This window comes from Ostrea edulis, chromosome 5, assembly GCF_947568905.1.
Source record: "Ostrea edulis chromosome 5, xbOstEdul1.1, whole genome shotgun sequence".
NCBI lineage: Eukaryota > Metazoa > Mollusca > Bivalvia > Ostreida > Ostreidae > Ostrea > Ostrea edulis.
The window spans coordinates 77492889-77513132 of record NC_079168.1 but is presented as its reverse complement, the minus strand read 5'-3'; the positions used below and the strand labels follow the sequence as shown (position 1 = coordinate 77513132).

Below are 20244 nucleotides of genomic sequence, written 5' to 3'. Positions count from 1 at the left end.
TTTTTCCGTTATTCTAACATACAAAGTCAGTATTTTCTACATGCACAGTTCAAACTAATTTTTTGAAAAATTTGTAATGAATTCAATTATAAGCATGAACTCCTTTTAGTTTCCAATATATTGTCAATCACATTTGAATAGATGGAAAAAATTTAATGCCTGTAAGCTTACATTTATATCAGTGATAAATTTTCTTTCCTTCTGTGAAATGATATATTGTAAATCGAAGTAGTACTCTCTCTCTCTCTCTCTCTCTCTCTCTCTCTCTCTCTCTCTCTCTCACCTGTTCAATCAATGAATATTGACATACAGAGACCGTAAACAATTATGTGGTTCCTTTTATATGTGTTTTTGTGTAATCAACTGTTTATTATGGATTGCAAATTGCAATTGCAATACCCGCATTTTCACACAGATGTATATTTTCGATCATCATTCCCTTATTTGTATATCCAAGTTTGTATATGATCATCGATATTTTGCATTGTGCACGCAATATATCCAACCAGATGATTAGATTCCCGATTTCTATAAACTGTAAAACCTCGACCAGACAATCATTCAATACAGGAAAATTTTCGACTCTTGACATCCCCCCTGATTTGGCACGGGTGAGGTGTGTCGCAGTCTGTATTATTGAATGACATTGTGTTGTAAAGTTCTAACGAGTTTCAAATGGAGTTTATCATTTTGTTTCGTGGATTTATCAGAATAAAGAGAATCTAATATTTTAGGTAAGTGCACATCTCGATACCTGTTGAATAGACGTCCGTATTTGATACGGGGCTTTTGGGGGGGGGGGGGGCGAATATTATGTCTTGTGCATTACATATTATGCATATGGCATGCACCTGCATTTTGCAAAAATTGATGTAAATGATATATTTTATGCTCTTTGCTTATTCCATTCTATCAGTATCTAATTGGCAAATGATTTATCCGCATTTATTTCATAAGAAACTGCAAATACTTGCAAGTATGCAAGAAAAGCTTTTTTTTTTTTTTTTTTTTTTACATTTTTGTCTAAATTATCTAAACTTTCAGATTGTTGCATTGGTATACAATAAATATTTTGTAATTTTGAGCAAAACATACTGTTTTAAAATGTGATTTTATGTGTTTCTCATTCCCTATATATTACTATCGGAGATGTGCACTGTTCGTGTCTATCTAGAAAAATCACTCAGATGTGACAATCACATTTGGGATATATACGGGTAGAGTAAATTAGGCTACCTGAGAGAAATATGGCGGATAAGATGAGAAAGATGTACGTATTTATTAATTCATGTCAGCTTTAATAATTGTAGTACATTACTAACTTCCATATGATTGTGAAAATAAATTAAATAGCTATATGCATATTTGATATAGAATAAAGAAATACCAGGCACTGCCATTATACATGTGTGTTGGAATGAGTAGGCCCGAAGTATTTCTATATCGAAATCTCTATGAAGTGTATTGTTTTACCCAACTACATTTACAATATAGATGTGATCTGTAATATATAAATTGCATAATTTGTAATTGGAAAACGTGTGCACTATACCCATAGTCTGATTATATCGGAATGGGTATCTATTAGAGGATCTACCAACGAAATATAGGCCTGCAGTGCATAATAAAACTGTTAAAACACTCCCTCCTCTTTCTCATCAGAACAGCAATCCTCATCGTTTTAATAACGTATGTATACAATATTTCGAAATAGGGATTGCATTATGATAAAAATGACATTGACCTTTTGATAGAAAATAAATTATTTTAGTGAGAATGAGATGTTTTGAATACACCAAAAGTGCGTCACAATGCATGTTGAATATGACGCAATGTGAGGTTAAAGTGTGACGTCAGCATTAATACTATAGTGTAGAAAATGATTTGTTAGACGAATCTTTGTTGGGTTTTTTTTTCTATGAGAAACAAGTTTTCTACAATAGATATGTGTCAAATTTTATTAACTATTAATTTACGATCTTCGATATCGCTATTATTTTTCCATTTTGGATTTTTTTTCTCTTGTAAACTAGAAGAGAGCATGCACTTAGGAAATTCATTGTGAACGATATATTCAATCTAAAATAACAGTGACATTGTGTTTAAACCATGTGTCATGTAATCACTTCTTATTCTTTTGGGATTTTTTATTTTGTTTTTTGTTTTATTTTGCTGATGTATTTATACATTTGTGCGTATTTTCATGCTGCCCCTCGAGGGCCCTTGTCGTTTGGAAATAAGATATAAACATGTAGGGAAAATATACATGTATATACATGCGTATGATAACACACATTGAAATCAATGATCTGACTTTCTCTTTGCATGGGACAAAGGTCGACGTCGAACTTTTTTCTATAAATAAGTTCTTTTTGTTATATCCCCATGTGTTCAAACCACCGGGAAATTGTCTGTCATCTGCTCTGGTCTTCTCAAGTTGTAAAACCACTTTTTAAACACATTTTTCTAATCATCTTTAGAATTTACTATATTTGAACATGAATTAACAGTCATTTAGTTTTTTTTATTTAAAAACATCGTATTTGTTAAAATATCTAGAGTTCACTTTTTACGACTTCATGAAAGTGAAAAGATGCACAACAACTGCGCAGAACGCAAAAATTCGAATCGTACTCGGTCACGTTAAGTGGAAACTATTGCAAAGTTCCGGATTCCTACAAAGAAGAAAGCGTTAATGAGATTTTTTGGCATGAGAGGCTTTCACAAAAACTTTTGTCCAAATTCTTCTTCAACATTGATCCACTTACCAAATCATTGCAATAGAGGGCTAAATTTGTGTGGACAAAGGACTGCGACGGATAATTTTGTAAAGTAAAATCTGTTCTCATGAGTACCGGTAGTCCAGTTCTTTCAGCTCCAGATTTTTCTAAGCAATTTAAGTTTACTGTAGATGCTAGTAATGTAGGAATCGGTGATGCTTTGTTTCAAGAACATAGTGAGAATGCAGATAGAGTTGTTTCATATTTTTTCATAGAAACTTACAAAATTTCAAACAAGAATCAAAGACTCACAAGATGGAGTTTAATATTTTTTACGGCGTGACCGTGTTTGAGGGCGAAGCAAACAAATTTTGGCATTAGTATCTATATCTAAAACAGAACAAAAACAACCCGAAGTTAGCACCAGGACGGAGCTGTATCAAAGCATCCTAATTTTGGATATTTGATCCGCCTATATTTGAACGCGGGAAATATAACGCAATTGATGTAAACAGTACATTGTGACGTCATATTCAGCGTCGTTATTTAGCAAATTTACAAACATAGCGTTTGAACCACAACAACAAACATGGCGTTAATGGTGGAGTGATTATATATGATTAAGATTTACATGTTTTTACGAATTTTATGTAACATCTTAGAACGATGTGAACAAGGGTAGACGAGATTCAAAATGGAGAAATACATGTCCACGCGATAGTATTCGAATCGACGCCATTAGTACCAAAATTTTCAAGTTCCATAGGTATGGTTTAATTTTTCATTGTTTTCCTATATTTTCCTTTTAAACATGTATATACGTGTTACCTATAGGGAGAGCTCCACTATTATTACAAGAGTATGATATTGATATCAAACATATCAAAGGCATATGTTATAGCATATGCTTCATCAAGAGTGTCATGAGTATGTTTTGTTGTTGCTTTGATTGATGTACATGAAAGGTGAAGATAACGAACAGTGATCAATCTCATAACTCCTATAAGTCCTATAAGTAATACAAAATAGAGAGTTGGGCAAACACGGACACCTGGACACACCAGAGGTGGGATCAGGTGCCTAGGAGGAGTAAGCATCCCCTGTGTATATGTATATGTGTTTTAGAGAATTTAAGTTTTCAAAGTCATCCAAATTATTTAAATCAATTAAGGGGTGTTATGTACTACTTGTACTCAATTGACATTTGTGACTTAGATTGTTCTAGACTTGGGTGTCTATTTATTGTTGTGCACTGCTTGCACTCGATTGACACCTGTGACCTAGATTGTTCTAGAGTTCATGTTACTTTTAGTAGAAATATGATTTAATGGTTTCGTCATCGTCTATCAAGATTATTCTAGAAAATTCATTCTTATTATATACTAGCGGAAAAAAGAAACTGTGCATAATAACATTTAGTATAATTTTTCTATATTTATATTTATAAAACCTAAACAATCGATAAAGGCGATGTTTTTTTTAACAATATCGGATAGTACCCGGACTCAGATGCACGGACTTTTCCGTAGTTAGTGAACAAATGTTGTTTATTGAAGTGTTCGTACCCACGAATTTTACTAGCCAATACATTTTGGAGTAAGAAGTGTAAAAGGTTTGTTTGGACACTATTCGTTAAGGTAAGCACTTTATTTCTGACAAAATTTAACCTGTCATGCCACGACTCAGCGAAAACCAACGTAATCGATGCTGTTGGGATGCTTCAAGCTGGAATGGCACAACATATCGTAGCAATACACTTTGGAGTTCATCAGAACACAATCCAGTCATTATGGAAACGTTTTCAACAAACTGGTAACACTCAGGATCGACCACGTTCTTGGCGTCCTCGTGTGACGTCGCGTTGATATGACTACCACATTAGACTTGTGCACCTGAGAAGAAATCGTTTCCAGACAGCAAGTTTGACTGCTCGTAGCATTCCTGGACTTCGACCAATCAGTCCAAGAACTGTGCGTAATCGTTTGCGCGAGCACAACATCAGACCAAGACGTCCAGCGGTGCGCCCAATACTGCTTCAACGTCATCGTATCGCTAGACTAGCGTGGTGCAGACGACATTTGCGATTCAGAATACAGGACTGGGCCAATATTCTGTTCACTAATGAATCCAGACTTCATGTGGATAGTAGTGATGGCCGTTGTAGAGTGTATCGTCACGTTGGGGAGCGGTACCAGGACGCTTGTGTTGTGCAACGTTGACAATTCGGTGGAGGTAGCGTTATGGTGTGGAATGAAAGAACAGCACGTGGAAGGACCCCTCTACAAATTTTCAATGAAAATCTCACCGGCGTACGCTATCGAAACGAAATTATTCAGCGCCATGTGATACCCTTCATACAGACACAGCAAAATCACATCACTCTGCAGCAAGACAACGCAAGGCCACATGTTGCACGTGTAGTCAGGGACTTTTTTTGTTCAACAGAATGTCAATGTCTTGCTTTGGCCAGCTGTTTCCCCCGATTGAGCCCGTCTGGGATGAAATGGAACGACGTCTACGCTGTTTACCAAATCAGCCAGTGACATTGGCTGATTTAGGCCAGGCTTTAACCAACATCTGGAACAACATCCCTGAGGCATTTCTGAACATTTTAATGGCACCAATGAGGCGCCGTTGTCAAGCATGCATGAATGCAAATGGTGGTCACACGCGTTATAAACTTTGTTAATTCAAGTTATAATGCCAGTATCTTTCGAGTGTGCTGAAATTGATGTTATTCGACGTTAACATTAATGGATTATGAAATGTTGTAACAAATACATTTGGTAACAGTATCACAAAAATTAAAATTTATTCATTGTTATTTTTTTTATATTTTATTTTTCATATATCAAATAATGCAGTTTCTTTTTCCCGCTAGTATAAATACACTAAAATTCTTATGACAAAAAAGCCTTGGATTAGAAAAAGCTCTGGTTATACACTTTCTATGCATTTGAACTATTTATAACTGGGAACCAGGATTTTGGGAATTAACTATTTTGTGTGTATATTCAGTTCGGCACGGATTTTTCATATTTATTGTTCAACTACCGTAAGTTAATATTTTGCAATAGTTACAATTTTCTTTCAATCCTTAATTTAAGTAAGTCTTGATAATTTTTAATTGCTTTTTGTTAGTAAATTCTGCTACTATTTTATCAAGGGTAATTCTGACCAATAACACTCAGCACTCGTTTTATTTAAGGTCTCAATATGTGTCCTCTGTAGATATTCTGCAGGTAGAATGTGCTTTTCGATGCTACAAATTGTAGATTGCAAATGAAAGTTTGAAAGGCATAAGTATGTAACCATTTTTCTTGTGGAAATTAATTGATGTCTCGTTGGTGTCTTCAACAAAAGCAAACACTAATTGACCGTCTTTAACCAGTTTTCCGGCGAGTGTCCTTGTGACAACGCTTCCTAGATTGGCTCTCCTGTACTCAGGTTCCACGTACAACATCCCTATCCCGCCATATTCTTGTTGAAGTTCCCAGGCAACAGGACGTCCATCCTCGGTCTCGATACAGACGGTGTGGAAATTAGAGATAAGATATCTTATCCAACACCTCACGTCTACAAATCGCTCATATTTTTCTTTACTTTTCCACGAGTTATGAACATTTTCTACCTGAGATTGCTTTAATTTGGAGATTCTGAATCCATCTGGAGTTTCTCTGAAAACAATTTTAAAAATCAGGAACAAGTAAATATAAGGGGATTCATCAGTATAATAAATCCTATAAACTAAGTCCAGATGACGGATAACTAAGGTATACAATGCCTTACTTCTCTAAACTGTGCATTGTACCTACAGAGGAACTATTTTGTCAGGAGGAAGTGTAAAAACAACTCCATCAATTCTTCTTTTAACAGGAGAGGTTTTTGGATCTCTGAATCTGTTAACCAAGGCATCTATCACAGCACTTGTACAGCCTGCAAATTAAAAACCTGAGAATTAACAAAGATTCATTTACGTCTAGTATATTATTGATTAGATATCTAGAAGCTAGACTTTGTATACATTGTAGTTGTGTTATGAGTGACAATCCTGATTTTTTCATACATGCAAGGTGAAGATAACGAACAGTGATCAATCTCATTACTCCTACAAGAAATACAAAATAGATAGTTGGGCAAACACGGACCCCTGGACACACCAGAGGTGGGATCAGGTGCCTAGGAGGAGTAAGCATCCCCTGTTGACCGGTCACACCCGCCGTGAGCCCCATATCCTGATCAGGTAAACGGAGTTATCCGCAGTCAAAATCAGTGTGCCAAGAACGGCTTAACAATCGGTATGAAACACGTTAGACAGCATTTCACCCAATGCGAGGTTGTATTGACGAACTAGATCGTTATAACGACCATAGAATTTGCGAAATGCTGACTTCAATCGAGACTGTTGAAATCCCTGTATCATCAACTTGTTTGTCAGTAGCTTACCTCGATTTAAAAACTGACTATACCCAGAACAAGTTCTTGCATATCGAATCAGTTGTGATATATAAACACCATATGCAGGTGATAATGGAATATTGCTACATAAATGTGGGAAGTTGACGATGGAGAAGCTGAAATCATCCCGTTTGTCATACAGTTGAGTTGTCAGTTTGCCGTTAATGTCTACTTTCAATAAAATATCTAAGTATGAAGCAGAAGTGGACGACATCTTATAGACAATTTTCTTTTTTTAGAAAGAAGTGATTTTCAATATGTATGTTATATACAGTATTGTCTCTTTATTGGTGATGTTTATATTACATCAACGAGTTCCTATGAAATAATTATCAACAATAATCACTTGTTCAAAATTTAGTATTGAATGCCCTATTCCAATGTTTTACTACTGTAATAGCTACTGTTCAGGAATTAGATAGCAATCATGTGTATAATCAAAATATATCCTATGTACACATATTCAACAACTTTTCTTGCACAGCAACATTTACAAGAGATATCATTACCAATAATGGATAACGGTGATGCCAGCACTTTAAAAGCATGTCGTAGCAAGATCTCAAGAGATTGACAGAAGTTTGGTTGTTTGCAGAAAGCCACTGCGTATTGCAAAGTTTTCTTCCTCTGTAAAAAAAAATGTCCATTAGAATTTAATTAAAATACACCCAACAGCTGTGTTCCAGAGACGATTTTATCAAAACTGAGGTATTTGATAGATGTAAGGTGAAGATAACGAACAGTGATCAATCTCATAACTCTTATGAGCAATACAAAATATTGAGTTGTGCAAACACAGACCCCTGGATATACCAGATTTGGGATCAGGTGTCCGTGAGGTTACAAAGCTATTGATCAGACAACAGCAGCTCTAATTTCTTTTAGCTTGACTATTTCAGAGTTATAAAACTCGCAAATACAAGTGCCTTTATGTTTATATATTACAATAATGATTTCGGACGAGGATGTACTATCGTTCGGTTTTTTACCTATGTTGTGTAATATATTTTTACGTGATATTGATCGGCGCATGATACCTAGATAAGGAATTTCTTTTTAGTACAAATAGACTGTAACTATCAGAAGTTGTGAGATAGATCAATGTTTGTTATCTTCACCTTTCACTGTACATTGTGCACCACGAGATGATTACATATTCAAACCTTGCCTTGCTATCCACGATGACAACTGCAGAGAAATTTGGCCAACTATCTACGAGAACTGTTTTATCAGTCAACAAACCCCTCCTCAGCAATTTGAAATGATTAAATACCTTTTGAACGAAATAAAGATTAAACAATATACAAGTCTACAAAAAGCGTCGAGACATGGTTTCCGTCAAATACAAGTTTTCAATACGAAGCGAAATTCAAACGTCCAAAACAGAAATACTTACACAGATGGAGAGAGACAGCTCATTCTCTAGTTCCTTTTCCATAGTGGCATAATCTGTTGAATTCAGCTCATGTACCGCCATTTTTTACTCTGTGAGTATGTTAATATTTAGAACGACCCCAATTTTACCTACTCATCAGAACCAAAGTTGTTGATATAAATACCTTGCTTGGTATTCCATTTTATTTGTCTTACGTGACATGCATAATTCTGATTTAAAACTGGGGTCCTTGTGTTATGTAACTTTGGACTTGAGGAAACTTGAATCAAAAGTTTTGCAAGAATTAAATTTAACAAAATTCATGACAGTCTTCTTGTCTATTTATACATAATTTTATTTTTCATTTTTCGTATTCATTCATCTTTAAAATGGTGGTCACTTACTATAACCCCTACTGGCCCATGGAATCATGACTTTAACAATACTCAATCTCAATTTAACGAGGATTGCATATCAATTTGATAAATTGCAATTGAGTAGGTTTTGAGTACAAAAAGTGAAATAGATAAAACTGTAGAACTTGGGCATATGGAAGACTGTTATTTCACGTGTACACCGGCGGCAGTCTTTACAATGTGATAGAGAATACATCATTTAATCTTAATGTCTTTGTGGTCCAATCATACTGTGAAAGTGGTTATTAACACGTGGGGAAATTTATACTAATCACACGGTCACGTAAGAAGCGCGTAACTTTACCCATGCGTATAGTTAAAAGATTTGATATAATAGAAATTATCTCGTATAATCGCAATAAAAAATAAAACATATCATTGAGTTACATTTATTTGAGGTTAGTGGGCACGGCTGATAATACAAACATGTCCCGGCCTCCAAAACAACGGGTAGGCTCAGCAACACAATCTCAACAACATCCAATATTTCAATACAAAATCATGATAACTTTATCTGACCTTGACCCTGGGAGATGCAGAAGTCATGGTCAAAAAATAGAAGGTTTAATGTAATAATAGTCTTAAATGTTCATGACCCTGCAAAGTGCAGAGTTAAAGGGAAAATAAATCAAGTGTCAAAACGTTTACGTGATATCCAACTGTGATCCTGGGTGAGGCAGTGGTCCAAAACAGACAAATAGCCAATTAGAGTTAAATTGATGTATGGCGCTCAGTTCGCCATAAGACCACATCATTAAATGCTTTATCATAGCATTTATGCATGAGGACTCCGCCACTGACTGGTGGGCGTCTGAACGGTGTGAAATAGCCGTACCCTTTCATACCCTACCAATGATGAATGTTCATTGTGGTGGATAGAATTGTTTCCTATTATCTATGATTGCTTCCAAGGTCTCTTGGATCGTATTAAGTAAACAAGAGGCCCATGGGCCACATCGCTCACCTGAGTCACCTAGGTCCATATCAGAAGACTTTCTGTATATATTTGCATGTAAAACCTTAGTCCTTATCATGGCCCCATTTTTGCAAACTTGAATCTACACTATGTAAGAAAGCTTTCATGTAAATGTGAACTTCTTTGACCCAATGGTTCTTGAGAAGAAATATTTAAAGATTTTTCCTATATATTTGTATGTAAAACTTTGATCCCCTATTGTGGCCCCATCCTACCACAGGGGGCCATGATTTGAACAAACTTAACTCTGCTCTATGTTAGGAAGCTTTTCATATAAATATCAGCTTTTCTGGCTCAGTTTTTTAAAAAGATTTTCTTTATATATTTGTATGTAAAACTTTGAACCCTATTTTGGCCCCATCCGACCCCCGGGGGCCAGGATTTTAACAAACTTGAATTTGCACTATATCAGAAAGCTTTCATGTAAATCTCGGCTTTTCTTGAGAAGAAGATTTTTAAAGATTTTTCCTATATATTTGTATGTAAAATTTTGATCCCCTATTGTGACCCCATCCCATCCCCGGGGGCCATGATTTAACAATTTAGAATCTACACTATATCGGGAAGCTTTCATATAAATCTCAGCTTTTCTGGTTCAGTGGTTCTTGAGAAGATTTTTAAAGATTTTTCCTATATATTTGTATTTATGATCCCCTATTATGGCTCCATCCGACCCCCGGTGGTCAGGATTTTAACAATTTAGAAATTGCACTATATCAGGAAGCTTTCATATAAATTTCAGCTTTTCTGGCTCAGTGGTTCTTGAGAAGAAGATTTTTAAAGATTTTCCCTATATATTTGTATGTAAAACTTTGATCCCCTATTGTGGCCCCATCCCATCCCCGGGGGCCATGATTTTAACAAAATTGAAGTTGCACTATATCAGAAAGCTTTCATGTAAATCTCAGCTTTTCTGGCTCAGTGGTTCTTGAGAAGATTTTTAAAGATTTTTCCTATATATTTGTATTTATGATCCCCTATTATGGCTCCATCCGACCCCCGGTGGTCAGGATTTTAACAATTTAGAAATTGCACTATATCAGGAAGCTGTAATATAAATCTCAGCTTTTCTGGCTCAGTGGTTCTTCAAACGAAGATTTTTAAAGATTTGTCATATATATTTGTATGTAAAACTTTGATCCCCATATTGTGGCCCCATCCGACCCCCGGGGGCCAGGATTTTAACAATTTAGAATCTGAACTATATCAGGAAGCTTTCATATAAATCTCAGCTATTCTGGCTCAGTGGTTTTTGAGAAGAAGATTTTTAAAGATTTTTCCTATATATTTGTATGTAAAACTTTGATCCCCTATTGTGGCCCCATCCGACCCCCGGGGGCCAGGATTTTAACAAACTTGAAGTTGCACTATATCAGGAAGCTTTCATGTAAATCTCAGCTATTCTGGCTCAGTGGTTCTTGAGAAGAAGATTTTTAAAGATTTGTCCTATATATTTGTATGTAAAACTTTGATCCCCTATTGTGGCCCCATCCGAGCCTCGGGGCCATGATTTTAACAATTTAAAATATGCGCTATATCAGGAAGCTGTAATATAAATCTCAGCTTTTCTGGCTCAGTGGTTCTTCAAACGAAGATTTTTAAAGATTTGTCCTATATATTTGTATGTAAAACTTTGATCCCCATATTGTGGCCCCATCCGACCCCTGGGGGGCAGGATTTTAACAATTTAGAATCTGCACTATATCAGGAAGCTTTCATATAAATCTCAGCTATTCTGGCTCAGTGGTTTTTGAGAAGAAGATTTTTCCTATATATTTGTATGTAAAACTTTGATCCCCTATTGTGGCCCCATCCGACCCCCGGGGGCCATGATTTTAACAATTTATAATCTACACTACCTAATAAAGCTTATCTATAAATTTCATCTTTTTTTTATTCTTGAGAAGAAGAGTTTTTAATGACCCTACCCTATTTTTACCTTTTCTTGATTATCTCCCCTTGGAAGGTGGACTGGCCCTTTATTTTAACAATTTAGAATTCCCTTTACCTAAGCATGCTTTGTGCCATCTTTGGTTGAAATTGGCCGAGTGGTTTTTGAGAAGAAGTCAAAAATGTTAAAAGTTTACTGACGGACAGACGGACGGACGCCGGAATACGGGTGATCAGAAAAGCTCACTTGAGATTTTAGCTCAGGTGAGCTAAAAAGTCTTGCCCAGTTTAGACAGATGAACTCCGTCCCCGTCACAACATGATTTGAATGACCGCTTCCCAGTTTGCCTTACTTGTTTCATAGCAAGTTTTTATTTCCTGACTGGTGTTTTCCCAATATCATTACCACCACAATGCACAATGATAGTATTAGGGGGTAGGAACTACTCATTTAAGCATCCTCAACTTTGCTATTGCACTTTTGAACTCTAAGACATCGTACCTTTGCCACCATATTGAAATATTTAAAATTTGTAAATTTAAATCACACCAAGCAGATCTAGTTATAGCCTGCGTAAAAGCCCTTTTGATGATAGATGACCCGGAGTGAATCCCTTTTGCGCTAGTTCAGCAGTTGCTGAGTGGTACTTGTAGCCCTTAACATGCAAGTTAAATGCAGAAATTGATTTGGACAGCACAGAGGAAAACTTATATTTTGACAGAGAGCTGCTTGCAAAATGACAGAATGGGCCCTGTTAGTTGAGTCTGATTTTTCAATAACTTTGCAGCTTTGTCATTGGGCATGTCAGATCACCTGTGCTTTGCAATCGCAGAAAAGTGCCTTTGTCACACTGGTTAGCTTTAAAATGACGAATGAAGGTATAGCAATGAGCTATTTTCACCAACTTGAACATCATTGATCATAAAAAAATTTCTGGAGACTTGTCTGAAAATGCAAGTTCTCCTGCCTTAAAGACACCATAAAATACGATAGAGAAAGCTGACGAAAACAATGTTGTCTCATTTTAACTTGAACAAACACTGAGCAGAACTGAAATTATTTGACCTAAAATAGTCTTGATGATTGGTAGCCTTCCATTTATACTAGGAGATTTGGATTTTAAGCACCGTAACAATTTTTGCACCAGGAATTGAACGATTGGATCTTTGAGACCTTAAAGTTTACCAGTGTAAGAGATTGCTGTAAAGTATTGCATAGGTAAGACCTCTTAATGACAAATATCTAACAAATCTGGCAATTAACTCAAAGTGGCTATGGGGTATTTAAACCTTAGAGCAGACAAGAATTACAATAGCTTTTTAGGCCCATTTGATATACGTTACATGCAAGGTGAAGATAACGAACAGTGATCAATCTCATAACTCCTACAAGCAATACAAAACAGATAGTTGGGCAAGTCTGTTTTTGGAGAAAGCTGCTGCCAACAACTTGTTTACTTCAAGCTGGAGATGAGCGTATGATTTGTGGTTGGTATCATGCATGGTGATGTCTGTGAATAAGGGCAGCCTACCTGAAACGGCGTCACTTTTGGCGAGAAATTTAATCAGCAATAATGTTAACTCTATTGAGCATGCGAACTGCTCTAAATAGAATATGTGCAATATACAATGTACAACAAATAAACGGATTAACTTCATAAGGACTTCTTATTCACAACCACCACTAATGACTCATTATCCATACAAAATAAGAATTTTATTTGATAACATGTGTACCTTGAATCAAAAGGTAGCCGACTTCTCTAAGCGTGATACGTGTATCTGAAAATTGATAACATATCAGACTAAATCAAAATAACCTATCTTACTCCTCGTCATATGTTTATTTGTAAATTCGTCAGATATCTAATACAAATAGATATCTCTAAAGTTAGCATGAAAAACTTGAAATATCATGGTACATTCAATCAAAATGCATAAGTAGCTGATTTCCCTAAGCGCAAGCCTTCCTGTCACGACAGGTGTTCCATACGAAGTTCGATATATAGGACAAGACTACCGACCGAGTGGTAACTTTTTATACATTTAATTATATTCATATATCCATAATTTCTTTGAAATATTTGTGTTTATGTATTCAAAACATATCATCATACACCTTCACTGCTTCACTGTGGTGTTTTGATATCGAGTATTGCTTTTATATTTGTAAAGAAACATGTCACAGTGAACAATCGAGTGTACCCATGAAGAAATGTGAAACGTGTATGAATTAATTATAAAGAATTTATGCTTGTGTCTCTAATTATGGATCATTCCGTGACAATTTAACAAATAAACAAACAGTAACTGTATCAAAAACTATGCATTTCAAGGACCCTAGAAAACGAAAGTACATGGAATATATATAGTGCGCAGTTTGGGATAATACTTTGTAAATCAAAGTCTTGAAGTGGGGAAAAAGACGGTTTTAGATTGATTCATTAAAGTAGTTGTTTTCATTTGGAAAAATGATATAATCGCACTACGACCAATAAATATAAAAAGCACAGAAAATTTCATTTTATTTTGGATACCCACTTCATGCTGGTAGGAAAATTGGTTCCGCAGGTCGTGAGGTACATGTAGGGGCGGAAGTGGGTATCCAAATGAAGTGAATTTTTCTGTGCTTTACATCAAAGATTTCTTCACTTAGGACAGCCATGTTTATTTTTAAGAGTTCGTGGCTATTTCTCCGTGATTTATATATATATATATATATATATATATATATATATATATATATATGAAGTTGATTCGGCACAGTTGTAAATAAATATTAAGAATCAGAATGGCACATTCCATAAAAAACAATTATTTACTGCTAGCGCTTTCTCCATGTCTACATGGTTCATCAGGCAGTTCAAATATACCAAATATGCAAAAATTGTTTAGCAACGTCCTTTATGACGTCATAATAACGTTAACCGGTAGCGTTTGGTAATTGTCTATAATTTACACATATTTTGTAAAAATATTATGCTAATTTGTAGTTCAATTGTTCAAATATATATATATATATATATATATATATATGTGTGTGTGTGTGTGTGTGTGTGTGTGTGTGTGTGTGTGTGTGTGTGTGTGTGTGTGTGTGTGTGTGTGTGTGTGTGTGTGTGGATAAAAAATAAAAATGAAACACGAAGACGTTTAGTAAAGCTTTAGCGCTTTCATTTCAAATCTTCAGAAGCTTTACATTTAGTATCATAGCGACGTTACGTCACAAACAGCAGAAAATAACCAGAGACATGTTTCAAGGTTAGATGAAGAAATGGATAGAAAACTGAAGGAAAACGCAAGCGGATTTATTTTGGAAACGCTTCAAAATTTATGGAAAACAGAATGTAAAAAGGAAGAAGACAAGTCATTTAACAGGTGGCGATACACAGAAACCTGGTTACTGGACTATGCCAATACATATGGCAAGGGCACCACAAAGCAAGCGGAAGTACAACATACAACAAAAGTGCAAAAACGAAAAACAACTGTGGGGAAACAAGCACAAGCAAATACTTATGCATCCGCAGTAAGTAATAACATTCATTCCACCGCGCAGACAACACCAGTGTATGTAAATACTAGAAATAGCCAAACAAGTCATTCAAGACCCAGAAATCAGAATCACCTACACACTAGATGGTCAGTATATAGTAATGCTAGACAAAATGGGTCACACTTCAAAGTTAAACAAACAACAAAAAGGATAAGTAACCGGCCGACGAATTTCCGTAGTGAAAAAAGGCAGGGTCAGATTAACCAGCCACTGACTAGACGATATAGACCACGGAATATCTACTGGAATAAAAGGACAACATTCATCGGACGCGGGGTACGGCATCATTTTTTAGGAGGCGGCAAACCCGACCAAGGACAGATATTCATACGACCGTTTTATTAACAGAAAACTCGAATTTAGTTAATTTAAAAGGAATTGATGTCATACAAGAGCCAAAACATACAGATCCTAAAGTGTTCAATCTATCAGACAGAACATTGACAGCAACAGAGATTAAATTATTATCAAAAGGATTAAAATATACACCCACACCTCGTATGAATAACCAGGAACTAAAGACCATATAAAAGAATATACAAGGCGACTTCGATTAAGAGAATTTTTCAATGAGGATAATGACGATGAATCAAATGATAATAGTGATATACGGGAAGAAGCTGTGGATCTGGTGAGAAATAAATCACATTTTGTTCCAAAGCGCGGAAGAATTCGAACTTTAGATTCAGTTTGTGACACCCTAGAAACCATCAACTTTCCTAATGCTCCTTCCAACATCAGACCTAATCTTTCCAATGAAGAGGAAAAGGCTCTAAATGACTTATCTAACGACGAAGGAATTATCATCAAAGAAGCGGACAAAGGCGGTGGAGTCGTCGTTATGAATAAAACATTACGAACGTAAAATTTTAAACATGCTGGAAGATCAAGAATATTACAAGAATACAACTGAAAACTACGAGAAAAAAACCATGACAAAGATCAAACAACTAGTCAGTGGCCCATTATCGGGTGATATGACGGACAAAGAGAGAGACTATCTGATAAACTTTGATGTCCGCGAGAGTCAATTTTACGGTTTACCAAAGGTGCACAAGTCAACAGAAATTAAAAACGCAATAAAAACGAACACGGGGGAATATATTTCTTGTTTAAATCCAGAAGATCTCTCTTTTCGGCCCATCGTAGGAGGACCCAATTCGTCATCTCAAAGACTTAGTCATCTCTTAAAACCGTATTGCGAAAAAGTACCTAGTTTCATCAGGGATGACTTAGACTTCCTCAATCATTTACCGGACCATATACAAAATAATACGAAACTTGTGTCTTTTGATGTTGTCGGCTTATATTCAAATATACCCTTAGACCTAGGAATTGAAGCCGTAAAATATTGGATTGAGAAATATCCAGATATCCTAAACGCTCGATTTAATCAGGATTTTGTTTTAGAGGGATTGAAGATAATACTTCAGAATAACTGTTTTGCATTTGGACACAAACATTTTCTTCAAACAAAAGGCACCGCAATGGGAACAAAAGTAGCACCGACATATGCCACATTAACCTTGGGATACCTAGAAGAAAAACTTCATCAACAAATAATAACTCTATGGGGCGAAGAGGATGCAAAACTCATAAAATCGAAATGGAAAAGATTTCTTGACGATTGTTTTATTTTATGGTCTGATGACATGGATAGATTAACAATTTTTTGCAAATTACTGAATGAATTCAACCCGGATATCAAATTTACAATGGAAATCAATAATACTAAATTACCTTTTCTGGATGTGCTAGTTATTATAGAAGATACCAAACTTTCAACGGATGTCTATTACAAACCTACCGACACACACCAATACCTACATTTTGGATCATGTCATCCACACCATACAAAAACTGCAATTCCCTACAATCTGGCTAGACGTTTGTGCACAATAGTGAGTGATGTAAATACCCGAGATATTCGTTTGTTAGAACTCAGATCATACTTACAAAAACAAGGTTATCCTGATAAACTTATAGAAAACGGAATTGAAAAAGCAAAGAGTTATGACCGCTCTCAACTACTAGCTACAAACAACCGGGGAAAAGACAAAGATATAATTCCTTTTGTACATACACATAACCCGCGTAATAGAAATATCAACTCAGTAGTTAATCAACTAAACAATATACTGAAAGACGACCAATCAACCAAGAAAATATTCAGAAAAATCAAATTCATCAACAGCAAACGTCAACCGAAAAATCTGAAAAGAATATTATGCCCTCCATATCTTAAAGACAATCACAACGTCACTAAGTGTGGGGATCCACGATGCGGGACCTGTCTTCATCACGGAAGGATCACAATACAACTTTAACGGACGGATATTTAAAGTTAATGCCAACATGTCGTGCGATAGTAAAAATATCTTGTATGTCATTACTTGTCCTGTATGCAAAGAATTTTATATTGGGGAAACAAGCAACCCGCTTCGAGCTCGCGTGTGGGTCCACAAACAGCAAATCCACAATCCGGAATACAGGCAAATTCAACTAAGTGAACATTTAGATGTTTGTGGACAAAAACAATTTAATATATTTCCATTTTACAAGTTTACAGGTGGAAGTGACATTCAGAGATGTGAAAAGGAAAAACATTTCATTAATATGTTCAAACCTAAACTCAATAATTCAGTTTAACGTTATCATATTTGTAAATGAAAATGTATTCACGCATTACTTTATAATGATATCACTGTAAACACTATGTTTTAACGTTCAGTGTCTTATGACGTCGAAATTTGTTTTGCTTTACTATGACGTCACAATGAACAATACGTCTCAACAGTCAGTATTTACTGACGTCTAGATTTGTTTAATTTTAACGTTCCGCTGTTTGTGACGTAACGTCGCTATGATACTAAATGTAAAGCTTCTGAAGATTTGAAATGAAAGCGCTAAAGCTTTACTAAACGTCTTCGTGTTTCATTTTTATTTTTTACCTATACTTTTACCGATGATTGCGAAAAGTAACTATTATATATATATATATATATATATATATATATATCCAAAATTGAAATAGAGTCCCAGTAATCGGATACTAATATTAAAAAAATATGAAAAGAAAACACAGAAATCTTCCGTAAAGCTTTAGCGCTTTCATTACATCTTCAGAAGCTTTACAAAAATGTATCCATAGCAGTATTATAGTAACAGTGATTATGACGTCAAAGTAAGCGGAACGTTAAATGTCTATATTGTGACGTCATGGATAATGTACAACAATGATCTGGAAAAAGTACGGGAAAATCATAGGCAATTATAAAAGACTAAAATTAAGTTTTGGCTTTAGAATACCAATGAACTGTTTTTCTTTTTCCCGTCTCTGAATAGCACGGGCACATCACTCCTACCTACTTATAGTGTATTCATAGGTTTATTAGACGGTCAGTACCCTCCTCTTTAGAACTAGGTACGACTTGAAATGTTTCGTGATATCAGTATTATGCATTTTACTGAATGTACCTGATGAGCGGTACTAATTGTGGTATTTATTTCAGTTACTTTTGAGTGTCAACACATTCAAATTGTAAACAAAATGGTGGTACATGAGCTGAATTCAACAGATTATGCCACTATGGAAACGGAACTAGAGAAAGAGCTGCCTTACTCCATCTGTGTAAGTATTAAGGATTTCTTTATTTTGTGTACGTATTAAGGTACTTTTTTCTCTTGACTTTTAAGTTTGGGTTACAATTATCTAAAATAAAACTACATCGGTGAGTATCATCGATTTTACAAACCTATAATATAAGTATCCAAGCGAAGTAATTTTAATCTAATTTAATGCAATCTATGATACAATTGCACAAATCAGATACATCAAACAATGTTGGTATACCAACATTTCCGTAAGACATTGTGTTTACATAATTATTCTTGTTCTGTATAGGTCTATAATCATTTCAAAATGCTGAGGAGAGGTTCGTTGACGGAGAAAGTAGTTTTGGTAGACAAATGGCCAAATTTCTCAGCTGTTGTCATTGTGGATAGCAAGGTTAGACTTCATCTTGCAGTTCTCCCTTGTTGATTTGCTTGTATGTTTTTCGTCAAATTTGATTTTTTTTTCACTGATAAAGAGGCGTCCCCAGCTGTGTTCAGGGCTGTAGCAGTGAGAGTTTTTCTTAAGAATTTTTAATATCACTTTTACTTTTAATGTTGGGCGTAGAAGCAGTCACTTATCAATGTTAAAGAAGTTAGCTCCTGAGCTCTTGAACATAACTGCGCACGATACTACAAGTATTTAGCTGTTCAATACTAATCCCATTTGGTGCAAACATATTACACATGCAAGGTGAAGATAACGAACAGTGATCAATCTCATAACTCCTACAAGCAATACAAATTAGATAGTTGGGCAAACACGGACCCCTGGACACACCAGAGGTGGGATCAGGTGCCTAGGAGGAGTAAGCATCCCCTGTTGACCGGTCACACCCGCCGTGAGCCCCATCTCCTGATAAGGTAAACGGAGTTATCCGCAGTCAAAATCAGTGTGCCAAGAACGGCTTAACAATCGGTATGAAACACGTCAGACAGCATTTGACCCAATGCGAGGTTGTATTGACGAACTAGATCGTTATAACGACCATAGAATTTGCGAAATGCTGACTTCAATCGAGACTGTTGAAATCCCTGTACCATCAACTTGTTTGTCAGTAGCTTACCTCGATTTAAAAACTGACTATACCCAGAACAAGCTCTTGCATATCGAATCAGTTGAGATATATAAACACCATATGCAGGTGATAATGGAATATTGCTACATAAATGTGGGAAGTTGACGATGGAGAAGCTGAAATCATCCCGTTTGTCATACAGTTGAGTTGTTAGTTTGCCGTTAA

At 35.6% G+C, this 20244-nt stretch overlaps 2 protein-coding genes across 2 annotated transcripts in view; one reads left to right on the top strand and one right to left on the bottom strand.

Moving 5' to 3' along the window:
* Window positions 1-5530: 5530 nt before the first annotated feature.
* Window positions 5531-8711, bottom strand: LOC130055062 (glycine N-acyltransferase-like protein 3). The gene is made up of 5 exons (XM_056166268.1): window positions 8575-8711; window positions 8347-8451; window positions 7688-7805; window positions 6536-6656; window positions 5531-6397 (listed from the first exon to the last, which is right to left on the bottom strand). The coding sequence occupies exons 1-5, from the start codon at window positions 8653-8655 to the stop codon at window positions 5983-5985; spliced, it is 840 nt and encodes a 279-aa protein (XP_056022243.1). The 5' UTR covers window positions 8656-8711; the 3' UTR covers window positions 5531-5982.
* A 5017-nt stretch (window positions 8712-13728) lies between these two features.
* Window positions 13729-20244, top strand: part of LOC125650813 (glycine-N-acyltransferase-like protein 3) — an 18070-nt gene continuing 11554 nt past the window's right edge. Inside the window, exons 1-3 of the mRNA XM_048879348.2 lie at window positions 13729-13865; window positions 18901-19019; window positions 19293-19397. Coding sequence (XP_048735305.2) covers window positions 18939-19019; window positions 19293-19397 — 186 coding nt within the window. The 5' untranslated portion in view covers window positions 13729-13865; window positions 18901-18938. The remainder of the gene's footprint in view (window positions 13866-18900; window positions 19020-19292; window positions 19398-20244) is intronic.

Bases quoted from the DNA above. Each gene is read 5' to 3' on its own strand.
- LOC130055062 (XM_056166268.1), bottom strand. From the start codon at position 8,655: ATGGCGGTACATGAGCTGAATTCAACAGATTATGCCACTATGGAAAAG. The intron at 8,452-8,574 runs GTAAGTATTTCT...TTCGTTCAAAAG, and splicing joins AGCTGTCTCTCTCCATCTGT to GTATTTAATCATTTCAAATT. The intron at 6,398-6,535 runs GTAGGTACAATG...AATTGTTTTCAG, and splicing joins CCTGACAAAATAGTTCCTCT to AGAAACTCCAGATGGATTCA.